This window comes from Loxodonta africana, chromosome 25, assembly GCF_030014295.1.
Source record: "Loxodonta africana isolate mLoxAfr1 chromosome 25, mLoxAfr1.hap2, whole genome shotgun sequence".
In the NCBI taxonomy this organism is placed as follows: domain Eukaryota; kingdom Metazoa; phylum Chordata; class Mammalia; order Proboscidea; family Elephantidae; genus Loxodonta; species Loxodonta africana.
In genome coordinates, this window is record NC_087366.1 from 65,138,876 (window position 1) to 65,156,603 (window position 17,728).

Genomic DNA, 17,728 nt, shown 5'->3' on the forward strand with positions numbered 1-17,728 from the left:
CAGACTCTTTTAGGGTATTCCTGAATCTGAAGAGATAAAACCTGAATAGAAATTTTGTCCCTGAAAATAATTGACTAAATTACATCACATAAGGCAAGGAAGCTACCCACCCAGCTCCCTCTTTGTAACAGCAGAAGCAGCTCCTGTGAGTGGGACACTGTGTTAAGCACGATACCTCTTACCTCACTGAATTATCTGAACAACAGTCCTAGCTAGATACACTCTAGTGTGACCTGCGGTTTCTCTTCTCAGCTGGGCTACTCACCACGTTTAAAGTTTAAAGCACACACGTTCGGCTATAACGGAACAAGGTGACTTTCCCACCATAGCTCCTGAAAGAGACCTCATCAAAAGAACCAAGAAATAGACTCTTACCCATCCACAGCTCCTGCTGAGACTAATGTATTCTCATCTTGAAAAAGGACCACAGTAACACTCTGTTGGAAATCCTAACAGCAAAAGGGAGAAAAATTAGAAGGAGGAAATCCTATCTTAGGAGCCATAATCCTTATCATCAAGAGACCAAGGTGCTAAAGTGATGGCTTATTTCCCCTTAAGCACTGAGTTAGCCAAATGTGCCCTCTCTAATAACCCTACTCAGATATATATGCTGACTAAGAAGTTAATTTTAGCAAAAAAAACAAAACAAAAAAACTTCACAGCATAGTGTCAACACTTTGACGTGTACTCAAGAAACAAACTGGTGATTACATTTCTTATCTGAGCCTGCTAAGTCTACGTAGAATCGGCCCTAATAAACTGTGTGTCCTTAGGAATCCCAGGTAACGCTCCTGTACCCACTGCATCTATAAAACGTCACCTTCTACCCAGATTATCATATGGGAGTATCTGAAGAATTACGGAGGGGACGATTCCACGCTTCGAGAAAGTGGAAGGAGCTCGATGGGGCCCTTCTCCCTAACTGCGGTGAAGTTCTCTCGGCTCAGAGCCTGATTAAACGCCTGAAATGCTGCCATCTTAACTTCGGCTCGCCGCCACAGACCGCATGTCAGTCCTGTCAGTTTCTATCCCTGCTGTGTGTCCTGTTCAAGGTATGCAGCTTTACTCCTCATGTTTTCACAACTACACTTCCAGAAATATTAACTCAGACTCCACAAAACCAAGCATATTAGAAATCAGAAGAATAAGCATACGGAAGTCAGATCAACGGCAATTTTTGTTTTAAAAGAAAAAATGCATTATGAGCATTGTTCAAGCTTCGACTATAGGCTGCTAGAGAGGCACTACGTTCTACCTAAGTGTTCTTCAATATATTAAACAATATTTTACCAAATATTTATAAAACATTTAAAAAACTCAGATCTTTTCTGGAGTTTGTTATGAAAACGGGGATTTTTTTTTCTCTCAAATATAGTACATAATATGCTGCCCCAAACTACCATCCCTCTCTTTCCTAATGATGTGGTGTGAGGATGGGAGGGAGTGGTTAGAAATGCAGACCCTTACGTCCCAAAGATCTATTGAATCGATCCCACGAACAAGGCCCAGGGAGCTACATTTCTAACATGCTCCTCGGGTGACTCTGATACACTCTAGAATTTGAGAACCACTAATGTATGCATGGAGGAGCCCTGGTTGCATAGTGATTAAAGTGTTCAGCTACTAACCAAATAGCTGGCAAACCCACCAGCTGCTCTGTGGCAGAAAGATGTGGCAGCCTGCTCCATAAAGATCATGGCCTTGGAAACCTTGTGGGGCATTTCTACCTTGTCCTGTAGGGTCCCTGTGAGTAGGAATCAGCTTGATGGCAATGGACTGAAGATGCTGAGTGAGAAGTAAGTAATAAATCACTGATGTCAAGAGGGAAGGAAGACTCATGTTCACCTAACCCACAGTTTCTACTTTACGCCATAAGTTTCCTGCCACGAGATTCTATATGTTAAGATCTCCACACACAGATACCTCTATAAAACCTTACCACAGAAGGAGCAAGTCCTTTTGAATTCTGTTTCTTCCTGGGTTTTGAAGGAGTGTGCTTGTCTAAGGTATTGTGAGCTCCACTGATTTGATTCACTTGCCTGTAAAACCCATCTGAAAGATATTCCAAGGAAACTGATTTAGGTTTCAGACCTTCTGATCCCATGTTGAACGTAACATTTGTACCCGAAACCTCAAAATAAACTAATTTGTGATCACTGAAAATTAGAAGCCAGCAGCACCAGCTACATCATCGCCGGTGGTGAGATGACTGTACATAAAGGAGGTAAGCAGGGAGACGCATCGTTGCTTCCTGCTTAATGGTATCATGGGGCAATGTGACTTAATCCAGTTCTTCAGAGCCAAAAAGTAATTTAAACTAAAGTAACGTAGGTCAACAGCATTATAAATCAGAATACAACGTGACGTAAACACGGAGGGTAACTAGCAATCGTCACTCCGATCCTGAGAAATCAGAAGCCACCAATTCTAGGAGCTTGTGAACACATGTGCCCCCTGGTGGTCACCAGATGAAAACACTGCCCTTTCATTCAAAATCGGAGCCCTACTGGCCTGGCACAACAGTCAAGAGCTTGACTGCTAACCAAAATGCTGGCAGTTCGAATCCCCCACCTGCTCCTCAGAAACCCTGTGGAGCAGTTCTACGTTGTCCTATAGGTCACTGTGAGTCAGAATCAACTCGACGGCAACAGATTTTCCCTCAAAATAAGCATGAGGTGGTCTCACATCTGGCAATGTGAAAAACATAATTAGGCTACCTTTTTTGTTGCACCTGGTGTCCCAGACCATAATATTGCCATCTCTTCCACCTGTACAGAAGACAGCTGTGAGGAAATAAACAGATCATAAAAGGGTTAACAAAACTAGTCAGTGACACATACATTTCAATTTTAATTTCCTAGAGTATCTATCACGTGCTAGGTACTGCATCAGGCACTGGAGACTAAGAAGGAGAAAATACATGGCTCCATAACAAAAACAGAAAACACAGCTGTGAAGGCAGGGAGTACAAAGACCTCAAAAACTTTACCTAATAATCCATTTTGTATGATAGCCTTTGTGTAAAAATTTTAAACCACAAAAATAATCTATATAAAATAAAGTCATACTAAAAATAATACAGAGGCAAAGCTTGAAGATACTGGATTTATAGGGATGTAGGTGATGGTGTAGGGTCTTGGGGGACGAACAAGAACGTTTTTCAACCTTAGCTGCACATTGGAAATCCCTGAGGAACTTTAAAAAAGATAGATGCGTGGCCCACCTCCCAGAGATTGTCGTTTAATGGTTATTTTTACAGAAACTTCCCCAGGTGACTAAAGTGCAGTCTGGGCTGAGAACCACTGGCCTAGGAGGAAGGACTGGCTTTAAACTGCAGAAAGATGAATCTTTCTTTTGAGTAAGAGAAAGAAGGTGCAAATCTAGGTTAAGTGTATAGGAGGGGAAATGAAAACCCATTTATAATCATTAATTATCCACTAGAAGGTACAGGTTCTAGTGTCTGCTTTTTGTCACATAAATCACACATCCGTGAGTCAATTTCCCTTGCTTTCAGGTGTAATTTTCAGGGAAGGCAAATTCCATTAGAATGACCATACCCAATTAGGATCATCTATAACCTGCCCATGCTGAAAAAAACTGGGCCAATAATCTTTTCTACCATAACACCTGCAAAAAACACTAAGTATTTATATGGCCCCAGGTTTTTTTTTTTTTTAACGCATTCATATCTCACCTCATTTTTATGTTGTATAATATTTTTGTGAGTTAAGTAGAGTAAGTATTAATTTCATTAAATTAGGAAATGAAGGCCCAGGGAGATTAAAAATGACTTTGCCCAAGAGAGGCAGACTCAAGAACAAAACACATTTCATCTTATTTTTAAATTGTTGTAAAAGTTGTGTCCTATACAAGGCATTTGGCTGAGAGGGTCAGTAGGAACTAAAATCTAGTCTGTGTTGCATCAACTAAACCATGTGGCCTTGAGGGTGATGTCCACCTAGACTAATTCACCCTAGGGTGCCATATGGATGGACTGCTGGGAACTTTGATAAAACCACTGCCCAATTTCTAATGCAGTGCTTCTTCTACTAGACCCTACTGGTATAGATCCACATGTAGTTTTCAAAGTTAAGCAAAGGGACTAAAAGATATGGTCTTTCTATTTTCCATTGCCCTTTAATTTGATTTTCATGGTCTTAAATTATTTTTTTAAAATCAGAGTGCATCCCAACACAGGGTTCTCGTTAGGTGCTGTCGAGTCAGTTCTGACTCATAGCGACCATATGAATGAGAAACTGCCCGGTCCTGCACCACCCACACAATTGTTGTTATGCGTGAGCCCATTGTTGCAGCCACTGTGTCAATTCATCTCATTGAGGGTTTTTCTCTTTTTCACTGACCCTCTACTTTACCAGGCATGATGTCCTTCTCCAGGGAATGATCCCTCCTGATAACATGTCCAAAGTATGTGAGACGTAGTCTCGCCATCTTTGTTCTAAGAGGAGCATTCTGGTTGTACTTCTTCCAAGACAGATTTGTTCATTCTTTAGGCAGTCCATGGTATATTCAAAGGCATCAATTTTTCTTTGGTCTTCCTGATTCACTGTCTAGCTTTTGCATGCATATGAGGCGACTGAAAACACTGCGGCTTGGGTTGGGCACATCGTAGTCCTCAAGGTGACATGTTTGCTTTTCAACACTTTACAGCAGTCTTTTGCAGCAGTTTTGTCCAATGCAATGTGTCTTTTGATTTCTTGACTGCTGCTTCCATGTCTGTTGATCGTGGATCCAAGTAAAATGAAATCCTTGACAACTTTCAATCTTTTCTCCATTTATCATGATGTTGCTTATTGGTCCAGTTGTGAGAATTTTTGTTTTCTTTACGTTGAGGTGTAATCCATACTGAAGGCTGCGGTCTTTGATCTTCATTAGTAAGTGCTTCAAGTCCTCTTCACTTTCAGCAAGTAAGGTTCTGTCATCTGCATAATGCAGGTTGTTAGTGAGTCTTCCTCCAATCCCGATGCCCTGTTCTTCTTCATATAGTCCAGCTTCTCAGGTTATTTGTTTGGTACACAGATTGAATAGGTATGGTGAAAGGACAGAATCCTGATACACACCTTTCCTGACTTTAAACCATGCAGTATGCCCTTGTTCTCTTCGAACCACTGTCTCTTGATCCATGTACAGATTCCTCATGAGCACAACTAAGTGTTCTGGAACTCCTATTCTCTGCAATGTTAGCAAAATTTGCTATGATCCACACAGTCAAATGCCTTTGCATAGTCAATGAAACACAGTAAACATCTTTCTGGTATTCTCTGCTTTCAGCCAGGATCCATCTAACATCAGCAGTGATACCCCTTGTTCCACGTCCTCTTCTAAATCCAGCCTGAATTTCTGGCAGTTCCCTGTCGATATACCTTGGCAGGGGAAAGGGTGATAACAACTGCAGCTTCTTCTTATCCCACCATAAAGGAGATTAAGGGGATAAAATATAAAGATAGGCAGGAACCTACCTTTCTCAAATTTAGAAAAGGCAACTGACTTGAGGCTGCACTGATGACCTTTGCACGTTCCAATCAGTTCACCAGCTTTTACATCCCAAAACTTGGCTGTTTGATCACCTGCTGCTGTAACCTTTAAGAAATAAAGTAGCACAATTTAATAAAACAACCCTTTATCAGTATTTACCCAGATCCCAATAAAATGAAAGTTACTTACAAGTTTAAATTCACCAGGGACCCAGGCCAGGTCAAAGACAGCATTCCAGTGAGCCATCCACTCTAAACAAAGAAAACAGTCAATGTGAAGTGTCTAGACTGTGTCCCGTGGCAGCCATACCAACAGAGGTTTACATGCCTCAAAAGCTGCAGTGAAAACATCAGTGGTCTGTACCCTAAGGTCCATGGGTCAAAGAGAATTAGGGGACTGACGGGCATCACACACTCCCTTCATTACTGCTAAACGACCATTTGATGTCAGATTCCCCTCTGTGAGTTGACTAGTAATATATTCTCTAAAACAGAATCTTTCTGAAACATCCAAGAATACTCATGATGCCCTCTGGCTGACCTTCAGTGTGCCCTCTACCTGTGGGAAGGCTCCTCGCTCACTCTTCTCCTCTCCATGTATCTTATTCCAACCAAACTGGATCGCTCCCTAACTCCCTATCCTATGTTCTCCTAACTCTAAAAAACCAGTTGCCGTTGAGTCGATTCCAACTCATGGGAACCCCGTGTGCGCTCCACAGGCTTTTTAGTGTCTGGTTTTTTCAGCTGTAAATTGCCAGGTCTTTCTGCTGAGGCACCTCTGGTGGCCTTTTGGTTGTCAAACAAGCGTGCCAACCTTCTGCACCACCCAAGGACTCCAGGTCTTTGCTAATGCTTTAACCTCCAACTAGGGTGGGTAGGGTGTTCCACTCTATTTCCACTGGTCTAAATGCCAAAGACCAGCTCAAATGTCCCATCTGTCATGAAGGATTTTCCTGGGCCTTTGCTACATGGGAGCTTTCTCTTTGACATGTGGCATTTTCTTTGTATTTTTCTACATCATTTATAGCCTTTGGTTTATTTTACTTATATAAACACTTGACTTACCAGTTCCAAACTGTCAACTACTTAAGGCCAGTAGAACTTCTCCTTATATATGGCAGATAATCAACATAAATATTTTTAGCAACATTTTCCACAACCACATCAAGTCTAAAAGATTTAACATTTAAAAACAAAAAACTGCTTTTAATCCTAAAACTTATATATTTTTTTAAACTTTCAATGAAAGTACTGCCATAGTGAATAGTTATTGAGAGATAGGTAGTTCACTGTTTACTTTCAGCCTGGTCCCTAAACGAACTTCACCAGAAGTGAATCGACATTTTATGAGTTAAGAAAATGTCAAAACAAAAACCGTAGACCAAGACTTACCTTTGAAGCAGGTCTTTCTGCCAGTTTGTGATTTTGTGTTGTATAATCTCACAAAGCCCTCTTCATTGGCAACTGCTAGGATATGCTCCATATTGGGGGCTAAACCAGAAACAAACAACAGAATATATAAAAAGTACAACAGCACAAAAACTTTACAGTTCAGTGGAAGGATAAAAAGTACTATACAATAGATGAAGTGAAAGCTACAGGGTAAACACAAAGAATCTGTTCGAAGTAAGGGCAGAAGATTTTACTCGAATGTCATCTGATAAGGTAGGGAGGCAATTAGAACGAAAGGTTGCTTAAAATTTGCCGTAATTTCTAATTCAGCAAATAACTCCAAAGCACCCAAATTATCTTCAGATAATCTCTTACTGAGAGAGAAGTTGAATTAAGGATGAAACGTTAAAAAAAAAAAAGTGGTACTGGCCAATGGCAAATAAAGGTATACGATGATAGAAGTCACCAACAGGCTGAGTCTACTTGTTTCAAATTTCCTCTTCCCAATCTTTTACACTCTTCTGCTAACAGTGGGATCGAGTACTTATATTTCTGTTCACGTGTTCCCCAATGCATGACAGAAAGAGAGAAATTCAACCAGATTAAATGGTTATCTACAGGGCAAAACAGTTGTCGTGATGGCTGAACCTTGGCAGCCCTTCCTCTACACCAGTTCAAAAAGTGGTGCTGTGGTATCCTGTGCTTTACAGAAAACTTATAACTACACACAGAGATTAAGGAAAGTATATGTCATAAAACTGGACAGAACAGCTATTAGAAAAACCCCATCACCTGCCTAACTTACTTTTCCTTGTAAAGGAGACCTCCCAGTACATTCTTCTTTCCAGTGTGAGACAGATTATTTCTGTCCCAGTCTAGCCCAGATAGTAAGACCCTTACCAGATGAGAAGGTACATCCAAAAGGAGGGACTGGGACGCCTGTTTCTCCATAAGAAGTGTGTTCATCACCATAGCTGCATTGGTAAGCAGTTAGAAGGGACTGTAGAGGGTATTGCGAAGACCACCCTAAAACAAGACACAATTCCTTATGGAATTCCAATATATCATCACATTTCGATACTTTTAACAAATGCAGAGGTATTTGTTCTTAAAGGGCTTTATATAGTCAGTATGGGTCCACTCACTAACCATGGTCCTTTAGAATGCACAGTTTCTAGTATTTTCTTAAAGGGTCTAAGGAAGAAGTGGAAGAGTACTTCCAACTACTAGCGAAGTAGAGCTTTGGGCTTACCATCTTAAATGGAGACAGACTCTCACAAGACACTAATGGACTCTGCACATTAAAAAAGATTCTCCCTCCCCTGCCAAGATATCACCACAAAAGCATTACCGTTAAAACTGCCATTCCCTTCAATTGAAATATTGTTTTTGGAGTCTCTAAATCAACACTACTTGCTGTGTACCATCAAGTCAATTCTGACTACTGGACAGAGGAGAACTGTCCCCATCTGGTTTCCTAGGCCATAATCTTTATAGGAGCAGATCACCAGCTCTTTTCTCCTTTGCAGCAGCTGGTGGGTTTCAACCACTGATCTTTTGGTTAGCAGCTGAGCACTTAACCACTGTGCCACCAGGGCTCCATAAATTAAAAAAAATGCTACTACATACTCTTAATTACTAGCAACATCATACATAATCCAGTGGTCAAAAGAGTTAAGAGATGATATATACCAATGTGCCTACTATCCCAGTAACATAGTTACCAAGAGAACACTAATACTGCTTCCTCTTTCCTTCCCAGTCCTGAAATTCTAGAATTCTAAAATGTTAACACTAACAAGTCCTAGTATCTTAAGGTAAATTAGAGCAATTTTAAAGTAAAGTGTTATGTACTTAGTCCTAGAAGAATCATCAGTTAGCTTTGGCTAGTAGGGTAGGAAAATTCTTCAGAGGAGGTGAAAATAAACAAAGGTCATGAAAGATGAGTAAGTTTTCACTGAATGCAGAAGACACAGCAATAAATTCAACGTGGAGGGAAAGTTCATTCTGCTTTGGTCAGAGACCCAATGTGCAGTGTGGTCCTAAACAGTAAGCCTTGTTCAGGGACTTGTTTTTATTTTAATGATGTGTGGGTCAATACATCTTAAATATATAAAGGAAACATTCATTCAACAAGGGCTTACTGAGAACCAAATTTCATAAGTACAGAAGGAAGCAATGACTGACAATCTACTGAGAGCTGTCTAAATAACAAAAATACAGAACGATGGACGTGCTAGAGATAGGGAACAACAATCTGTGGGGCAGGAGAAAGAAAACTACTGTATGTGCCCAAATAGGTCAAGCTTTTCCCTGAGAATGATTGCTCTAAAAGAGGAATTTATATTCTAGTTCTCACAAACTCTCTCATGCTTTCAATTCTTGCTTTTCACTAAAAGTACTGTTTGGAGAAGCCACCTTAGCCTGACATATTCTCAGCCACACTAATCTTGGATGGTCATAGAGATAACTGGGAGGGGTCAATGAAAAGGAGGCAAAGAAATTGGACCCAGATTTAGTAATTATTCCTGGGAGTATCCACCACACTTTTCAGGTCAGACATCGTTGTAAACAAGCCTTTAAAGACCAGAAAAAACAGCAACACAATAAGTGGTTATGTTGTAGAGTTCACAAATACCCGTCTACAGAATGAGTTTTAAAAACAAATGCTTCTGTTCTAATGTTACGTAACTATATACTTGTGGTTTAGGATTAAAAACCAGAATCTATTCTGGAGCCATTGAGTTTGGATGAATCCCCAAAACTATTGCCTTGAAATAATCTTTAAAACTTAAACAACAACAACAAAATCGACCCGTGAAGTCTTTAAACCAAACAGTTTGGCTAATTAGTAAAGACTGCCTTGAACATTGTGCTCTTTTAAGATCTGAAAAAAAAAAAAAAACCAAACCCACTACCATTCCGACTCATAGTGACCCTATAGGACAGAGTAGAACTGCCCCACAGAGTTTCCAAGGAGCACCTGGCAGATTCCAACTGCTGACCCTTTGGTTAGCAGCTGTAGCACTTAACCACTACGCCACCAGGGTGGGATTAAATTGACAACAGCAACTCTGGAAAGATTAGATAGGATACTTAGGGGCCAGAGAGTTTATTCTAATGGGGGAGGAACAATTTGGAAAAGGAGGGTAAGAATAGCTGCACAACTTGAAGAATGTAATCAATAACACTGAGTTGTACATGTGGAAACTGTTGGATTGGTATATGTTCTGCTATGTATATTCTCGACAACAACAAAAAATAAAATGTATTATAAAAAAATCTAGGGACAACTACATATGAATTAAAAAGGGTTGAATCTCAAACAATTTAGGTAGAATTGAAAGTGATATACTCTGGAAAACCTAATTCTTTACAATTATGCAGTGACCTCTCAATTCTGCCTCATTATCTACAGACTGATATTCAAACACCCTTGTATATAGCCTAACATACTTGGTGACTGGTTCCCGCCTACTCCATTTCTGCACTCCCCACAACACACTCCATGTTATCAGTCACTTTTGGGTCCTTATTGTGCTACGCTGTTTTCTACTTCTGAACATGCACCTGGGATGCTTTTCCACATAACAGCCATTTGGAAAAACCTATTCTTTCCTCAATGAACAATTAGCCCCTAGGGTTACATGTAAATTTCTCAAGAACTACACAAGGGCAGAATTTTCAGAGAACCAACTGTCAGATCTTCAACTTCCATATATATATTTCTAAAACTGATCTGAGAAGGTCGAGGCTTTCCTTTCCCCCTCCCTCATCATCACTGCCTTTCTATACTTTCTAAAAGAAAGGCATTTCCACTCCCCGACTTTTATACCTTGCATTGACCAAGGTATAAATGCTTCTAGGACTGTAACTAGAAGACGATTGGATAGTTCCTTTGTTAAAGACCTCATAAACACTCACCCAGATCCATCTCTTCAAAAGATGTACTACCAATGAAATTTGATTTTTTGCTTAACAATTATTTATCAAAATAAGTAATCTACACCGTTTTGATCAACTGTGTACTACTAATCATCATAGTAATAACTCAGTCCAGAAGAAACTTCTAACAACTGGAGCCCTATGACAAAGAAATCATCAATGTAAAAATATTTTTGACACAAAGTAGTATAATAAGTGATTAATAAAAGAACTTTTCGGACATAAAGTTAAATTATATTGGGACAAATTCTGTGAGGGAAATAAAATGCAAAAAAGTTAAAGGGGGAAAAGTAACTATGTAATATGTAAAGCAGTTAAAGAAGATTTTGTTCATATTTTTAAAAAGTGAAGAATGTAATCCACAAATCACTGTAGTTTTTATAACCTAGTCGATACATTGGATTGCACTGGGCAAATCTGGTGCAAAAGACTTCTTTAAAGTGTTACAAAACAAAGATGTCACTTTGAAGACCCAAGCCATGGTATTTTCAACCATCTCATACGCATGAAAAAGCTGGGCAATGAATAAGGAAGACTGAAGAATTGATGCCTTTGAATTATGGTGTTGGCGAATATTGAATATACCACGGACCTCCAGACAAACAAAACCAATCTGTCTTGGGAGAAGTACAGCAAGGATGCTCCTCGGAAGTGAGCATGAAGACTTCATCTCTTGTACTTTAGACACATAATCGGGGGAACCACTCTCTGGAGAAGGGCATCATTCGTGGTAAAGTAGAGGGTCAGTGAAAAAAAGGGAGATCCTCCATGAGATGGACTGGCACAGTGGCTGCAACAACGCACTCAAGCATAACGGTGATTGTGAGGATGGTGCTGGATTGGGCAGCGTTTCATTCTGTTACGCGTAGGGTTGGTACGAGAGTCAGAGCCGACTCCCCAGCAACTAACACAGAACACACCTCAGTACTGGCTGTCATGGATTGAAACACGTCCCCCCAAAACATGTGTGTCAACTGGGCTAGGCCATGACTCCCAGTACTGTGTGGTTGTCCTCCATTTTTTGATTGTAATTTTATGTTGAGAGGATTAGGGTGGGATTATAACACCACCCTTACTCAGGTCACCTTCCTGATCCAAGGTAAAGGGAGTTTCCCTGGGGTGGGGCCTGTACCACCTTTTATCTCTCAAGAGATAAAAGGAAAGGGAAGCAAGCACAAAGCTGGGGACCTCATGCCACCAAGAAAGCAGCACCAGGAGCAGAGGACATCCTTTGGACACGGACTCCCTGCGCCTGAGAAGCTCCTCGATCAGGGGAGGATTGAAGACAAGGACCTTCCTGCAGAGCCAATAGAGAGAGAAAGACCCTGGAGCCAATGCCCTGATTTGGACTTGTAACCTACTAAACTGTGAGGAAATAAATCTCTCTTTGTTAAAGCCATCCACTTGTCATATTTGTTATGGCGGCACAAGATGACTAAGACACTTGCTTTTTTATTTTGTTTTATTTTGAGTGGTCAGCCATTGTGGCCTCTTGAGTCCCCCAACTTTAAATGTCTGAAGGCTTCTGGTCTCCCTGGGAGTTGGCTGAGATGCAGAGGCAGCCAGGGCTTACCTGTACATGCACTTAAAGACCAGTTCAGTAAAAGCACACAACTTAAAGAAAACACTCTTGAATTAAATTCTCTATAAGCACATTCATTTCAGTACTCCTTTGGCTACGTGACTACATAAATCCCCTTCCTCGTAAGTCTTTCTAGCTTACGGGTTCCTTGGTAAACTGATGAGTAGAATAAAATTCTTGACATGTGTCTCCTATATTTTGCATTAAGAACCCTGTTTTTAACTTTTTTGAAAATTACTCCTTGATGGGTGTATTACAGGGATCTTCACAGAAGTGACGTTTTACCTGGACTGGTTCCCCCATCTGATTCCCTGTCTTTCAGGACCTCTTCCCTGAACCCCCTGAGTAGGATGGGGGCCTTTAGTAGAACAGTAGTGTTCCCCCAAAATGCCTCAGGCAGAATTTCCTCTATCATTGTTTATGATATTGTTTTTTAAAAATATGTGTGTTATTTCTGCATTCTGTCTCTTAGAACTTGTTTTTAATTACATAAGTAATGTATGAATGCATTCTACAGGCAGTCCCCTGTTGTTCATAGGGTCGTTACAGGTCAGAACCGACTTAAAGGCTCCTAACAACAACAGATACATTTAAAAAGGGATATAACATTTTAATTTTAAATGTCAGTATTCACAATATCAAAATTTATATTTTTTGTATCTGTTTAAACTTAAGATAAAAAATTTTGATACCAATTTAAAAATGCACAGGAGTGATCAGATTTCCATTCTTGAAAATATTTCTGGCAGCAATCTGGAGAATAAACTGGAGGGGGGAAACTAAAAGGCCACTTGGGAGACGTAAGAGTCCAGATAAGACGGTATTAGGGCCCAACTCAGGGAAATACCGTGGTAAGGAAAGAACAGGTCTAAGATGGAGTGAAGAGGCAGAATCGATGGTGATAGAGAAGACAGGACAGAGTCCAGAGGTTTCACAGAATCTTTTTGAACGTATATAGTAAAGATAGAGGAGTCTTGGATGATTTCAAAGTTTCTGGCTAGGAAGACTGGTTTAAAATAATGAGCCCAATCCCTAAATTAGGTAATACAGCAGGTTTTGGGGAAAACAGTTCAGTTTTGGGCATCTGAGTTTGAGATGATCATGGAACCAAATATCTGGGTGAAGATGTCCACACAGCTTTTATAGGAATGGGTCTAAAGCATAGGGGAGGGAAACTGTAGCAGTGGAAGAGGCCCTGGTTATGACACTGAGCATCTAATAGAGTACGTGGAAGAAGAAAACGAGCCAAGGATGGAACACTAACACTGAAGGGGTAAGGAAAACAAGACAGTCCTGTAAATTTCAGTGTTTAACGTATAGCAGGAGTCCCTGGGTGGTGCAGTTAACGCGCTTGGCTGCTAATCAAAAGGCTGGTGGTTCGAGCCCACCCAGAGGTGCTTTTGAAAAAAGGCCTGGCGATCTACTTTCAAAAAAGCAGCCGTTAAAACCCTATGGAGCACAGTTCTATTCTGACACACATGGGGTTGCCATGAGGCAGAATCGACCATTCAGCCAGCAACTGGTGGTTAACAGGTAGCAATGAATGAATTCTTGTGAATTGGAGAAAGAAAGGGAGAGGAAGAAGTAGACAGATAGACTGGAGAATTAGGAGAATATTTGTGGCAAGATAGAGGGGCTTGCCTCAGGTCACACAGATAGCAAGGAGAGGAGCTGGAATTAAAACTCAGTCTAACTCCAAAGACAGAGCTCTTCATCACTGTGCTGCCCTACCTACCGATCGTGACACAGAGGTCAGAGAAATTTCTCATGTAAGGTCCTAGGAGAGATAGTAAGCAGGGAATTTAGAAAACAGCCAAAAAAAAAAATATTTAAGAGGGAAGTTAGTAGGGATGGTATGTAGTGTTAGACTGGTAGCGGGAAGCTGAGGGGCTGCTCCTCAGTCTCCCTCCCAACATCCTTTTCCTAGACCTTCCTCTTAAATACAGAAAGTTCCCTTCTCAGGTTCTTTCCTTTTCGTTTTCCACAGAGTTTCAAGGGGAAGGAAGACCTTCCAGTGTAGTCAACATTAAAATATGTGACATTTAATTTGTCTAAGTCTAGCCTAGGTAGCAACTCCCTTATCAGTTTAAGTTTCATACAGAAAGTTTTAGACACCGAACTCCAAGTTCAAAACTCTTGCTGACAATGTTTTATAAGGAATCGAAAGAGCTGTAGAGAATAAGTTGGATTTCTACATAATATGGAAAGACATCCAAGTCATACCGTTAAAATGAAAAACAAAACATTATCTCATTTCCGTAAATAACAATACGTATTACCACTGGCATAAAAAAACACCCAAAATACTATACTTCAACCATCAACAGTGGTCCTCTCTGGGGGATGTTCTGATTACGGAGATCTTTCATTCTATAATTTCGAGTTTTTATGAACATGTAATAATCAGGAAAAAAAAAAAAGACAACTTTTGACCTTCTAGAAGCACGTGGTCTAACTTTTCTGCTTGAGCAAGTTCCTTAGCAGCGCGTCCCACTCATTCGTGGATCATCTAGACATCGGTTCTAGGACCAATGGATGAGTTAACGCACACGCGCCGCGAACACCGCACACAGCTGTGGGCGGCGCCGCGCACGTTGTCCAACGCCAGCACCTCAGTTAACGCTGCACACAGCTGTGGGCGGCGCCGCGCACGTTGTCCAACGCCAGCACTTCAGTTAACGCGCGCCACAGGCGCGAGGCCGTAAAGCGCCCCGGGGGTCAGTCAGTTAGCTCCCCGCCCCTTCGGCCCGCCCCGAGGCGCTGAAAGCAACTTTCCTCAGCAGCCCGCGCGAAGGCTCTGCTGGCGCCGCGGGACACTCGCCGGGCCCGGGTGTCGTGTTTCGGGGAGGTGACCCCCAGCCACGAGCGGCGGTTAGGACCGTTACTCACCATTTCTCGGGACGCCAAGCTGGGGCTGGCGGAGCACCAAACTGAAGAGCATCTGGGCCAGAGGAAGACGCGCAGTTGAAGAAAAGGCTCTGAAATGCCCCAGGTCCCGCAGAAACCGCAGCCTGCACCCTAAGAACAAGACCAGGCGCTGCCTTCCACTCCCGCCACTGCAGGCTCCAGCCACCAAACTCCGCGCCAAACTGACGTCACGCTCTCTGATTGGCTCCCGCCGTGGCGTCATGGCGCCGCAGAGTCACTTCTCCCTCCGGAGCCCCGCCTCCTCTTCGCCGGTCCGCGGGAACCCAGAATTCAAGAGCCCCTTGAGCGCCTGCGCGGGGGGTCGAAGAGGCGCTGGCGAACCGGGGGGTGGCCAGGGCGCATGCGTAACACGGCTTGCCAGCGCGCGGAGGGAAAATCCGCGAGAAGGCGGTGAAGGAAGATGGCGGGGTTGGGGCAGGGTTTGCAGCCTTTCTGAATAGGCTAGTCAAGTAACTATTCAGGTCATGGCGTCAAACTCAACTAAGTCTTTCCTGGCAGATGCCGGCTATGGCGAACAGGAGCTAGATGCGAACTCCGCCCTTATGGAACTGGACAAAGGTATGGGAAGGAGAGGGGGAGCCGGCTGAACGCATGAGAGGGCAGTGGCGCCCCCAGGTGGCGGGAGCTTCGGGAGAGGTGGCGGGAGCCTCGGGAGAGACGGCGGGAGCGCGTGAGAGGGCAGTGGCGCCCCCAGGTGGCGGGAGCCTCGGGAGAGGCGGCGGGAGCGCGTGAGAGGGCAGTGGCGCCCCCAGGTGGCGGGAGCCTCGGGAGAGGCGGCGGGAGCGCGTGAGAGGGCAGTGGCGCCCCCAGGTGGCGGGAGCCTCGGGAGAGGCGGCGGGAGCGCGTGAGAGGGCAGTGGCGCCCCCAGGTGGCGGGAGCCTCGGGAGAGGCGGCGGGAGCGCGTGAGAGGGCAGTGGCGCCCCCAGGTGGCGGGAGCCTCGGGAGAGGCGGCGGGAGCGCGTGAGAGGGCAGTGGCGCCCCCAGGTGGCGGGAGCCTCGGGAGAGGCGGCGGGAGCGCGTGAGAGGAAAGTGGCGTCCCCAGGTGGCGGGAGCGTCGGGAGAGGCGGCGGGAGCGCGTGAGAGGGCAGTGGCGCCCCCAGGTGGCGGGAGCCTCGGGAGAGGCGGCGGGAGCGCGTGAGAGGGCAGTGGCGCCCCCAGGTGGCGGGAGCCTCGGGAGAGGCGGCGGGAGCGCGTGAGAGGGCAGTGGCGCCCCCAGGTGGCGGGAGCCTCGGGAGAGGCGGCGGGAGCGCGTGAGAGGGCAGTGGCGCCCCCAGGTGGCGGGAGCCTCGGGAGAGGCGGCGGGAGCGCGTGAGAGGGCAGTGGCGCCCCCAGGTGGCGGGAGCCTCGGGAGAGGCGGCGGGAGCGCGTGAGAGGGCAGTGGCGCCCCCAGGTGGCGGGAGCCTCGGGAGAGGCGGCGGGAGCGCGTGAGAGGAAAGTGGCGCCCCCAGGTGGCGGGAGCCTCGGGAGAGGCGGCGGGAGCGCGTGAGAGGGCAGTGGCGCCCCCAGGTGGCGGGAGCCTCGGGAGAGGCGGCGGGAGCGCGTGAGAGGGCAGTGGCGCCCCCAGGTGGCGGGAGCCTCGGGAGAGGCGGCGGGAGCGCGTGAGAGGGCAGTGGCGCCCCCAGGTGGCGGGAGCCTCGGGAGAGGCGGCGGGAGCGCGTGAGAGGGCAGTGGCGCCCCCAGGTGGCGGGAGCCTCGGGAGAGGCGGCGGGAGCGCGTGAGAGGGCAGTGGCGCCCCCAGGTGGCGGGAGCCTCGGGAGAGGCGGCGGGAGCGCGTGAGAGGGCAGTGGCGCCCCCAGGTGGCGGGAGCCTCGGGAGAGGCGGCGGGAGCGCGTGAGAGGGCAGTGGCGCCCCCAGGTGGCGGGAGCCTCGGGAGAGGCGGCGGGAGCGCGTGAGAGGGAAGTGGCGCCCCCAGGTGGCGGGAGCCTCGGGAGAGGCGGCGGGAGCGGGCCGGGGTGGCCGAGGGCTTCGGCGGCTGGTGGGAACCGGAGGAAGGCTGCAGGGTCGCCCTGTTGGCCTTGACCGCATAGCTGGCTGTCTTACCGGCGAGCTCTCGTCATGGGCATTTTGGCCACTTGAGGGGACGATCCCCTGGTTTTCCAAGCACTGAAAGTGGCTCGTTTCTAAAAATGCTAAGGTGAAATTATTTTTTGATATGTGCAGTTGAGCCCAGGTTTTCATGAAGGGTGCCGAAGAATAATCTTGCGCCAGCGCTGTGAAGATTGAGTGGGTCTCCGTACCTCCTTGCTGCGTGCGGGATGCCACGCAGCTTAAATACGGCCGCGACCTCGGGAAGGCTTGATCTCCCCCGTCCCCGCAAACGGGCTCCCCGAGCCGTTTCCTAGGCGACCGGGCGGGGGCGGGCTTCCTAGGGTGGAAGGAGGAGCTTTGG

The 17,728-nt window shown here is 45.2% G+C and overlaps 2 protein-coding genes across 9 annotated transcripts in view; one reads left to right on the forward strand and one right to left on the reverse strand.

Annotated features, from left to right (window-relative positions):
* DTL (denticleless E3 ubiquitin protein ligase homolog) overlaps nucleotides 1-15,521 on the reverse strand; it is a 43,115-nt gene extending 27,594 nt beyond the window's left edge. Inside the window, exons 1-8 of one of the 2 annotated variants that reach the window (XM_003422428.3) lie at nucleotides 15,301-15,521; nucleotides 7,785-7,910; nucleotides 6,885-6,983; nucleotides 5,683-5,744; nucleotides 5,478-5,598; nucleotides 2,718-2,783; nucleotides 1,940-2,052; nucleotides 376-449 (exon numbers count right to left, since the gene is read on the reverse strand). In XM_003422428.3, the coding sequence (XP_003422476.3) occupies nucleotides 376-449; nucleotides 1,940-2,052; nucleotides 2,718-2,783; nucleotides 5,478-5,598; nucleotides 5,683-5,744; nucleotides 6,885-6,983; nucleotides 7,785-7,910; nucleotides 15,301-15,352 (713 nt within the window). In that variant the 5' untranslated portion in view covers nucleotides 15,353-15,521. Of the gene's footprint in view, nucleotides 1-375; nucleotides 451-1,939; nucleotides 2,053-2,717; nucleotides 2,784-5,477; nucleotides 5,599-5,682; nucleotides 5,745-6,884; nucleotides 6,984-7,784; nucleotides 7,911-15,300 lie in introns of those variants that run through there. The other variant, XM_064276936.1, reaches the window with a different exon arrangement.
* Nucleotides 15,522-15,689: 168 nt separating this feature from the next.
* Nucleotides 15,690-17,728, forward strand: part of INTS7 (integrator complex subunit 7) — a 97,423-nt gene continuing 95,384 nt past the window's right edge. For 6 of the 7 annotated variants that reach the window (XR_010319455.1, XR_010319457.1, XR_010319456.1 and 3 more), the window contains exon 1: nucleotides 15,690-15,897. Coding sequence is in view for 4 of the 7 variants with exons in the window: in XM_064276937.1 (XP_064133007.1) it covers nucleotides 15,804-15,897 (94 nt within the window). In the remaining 3 variants the exon portion in view is untranslated. The remainder of the gene's footprint in view (nucleotides 15,898-17,728) is intronic. The other variant, XM_064276939.1, reaches the window with a different exon arrangement.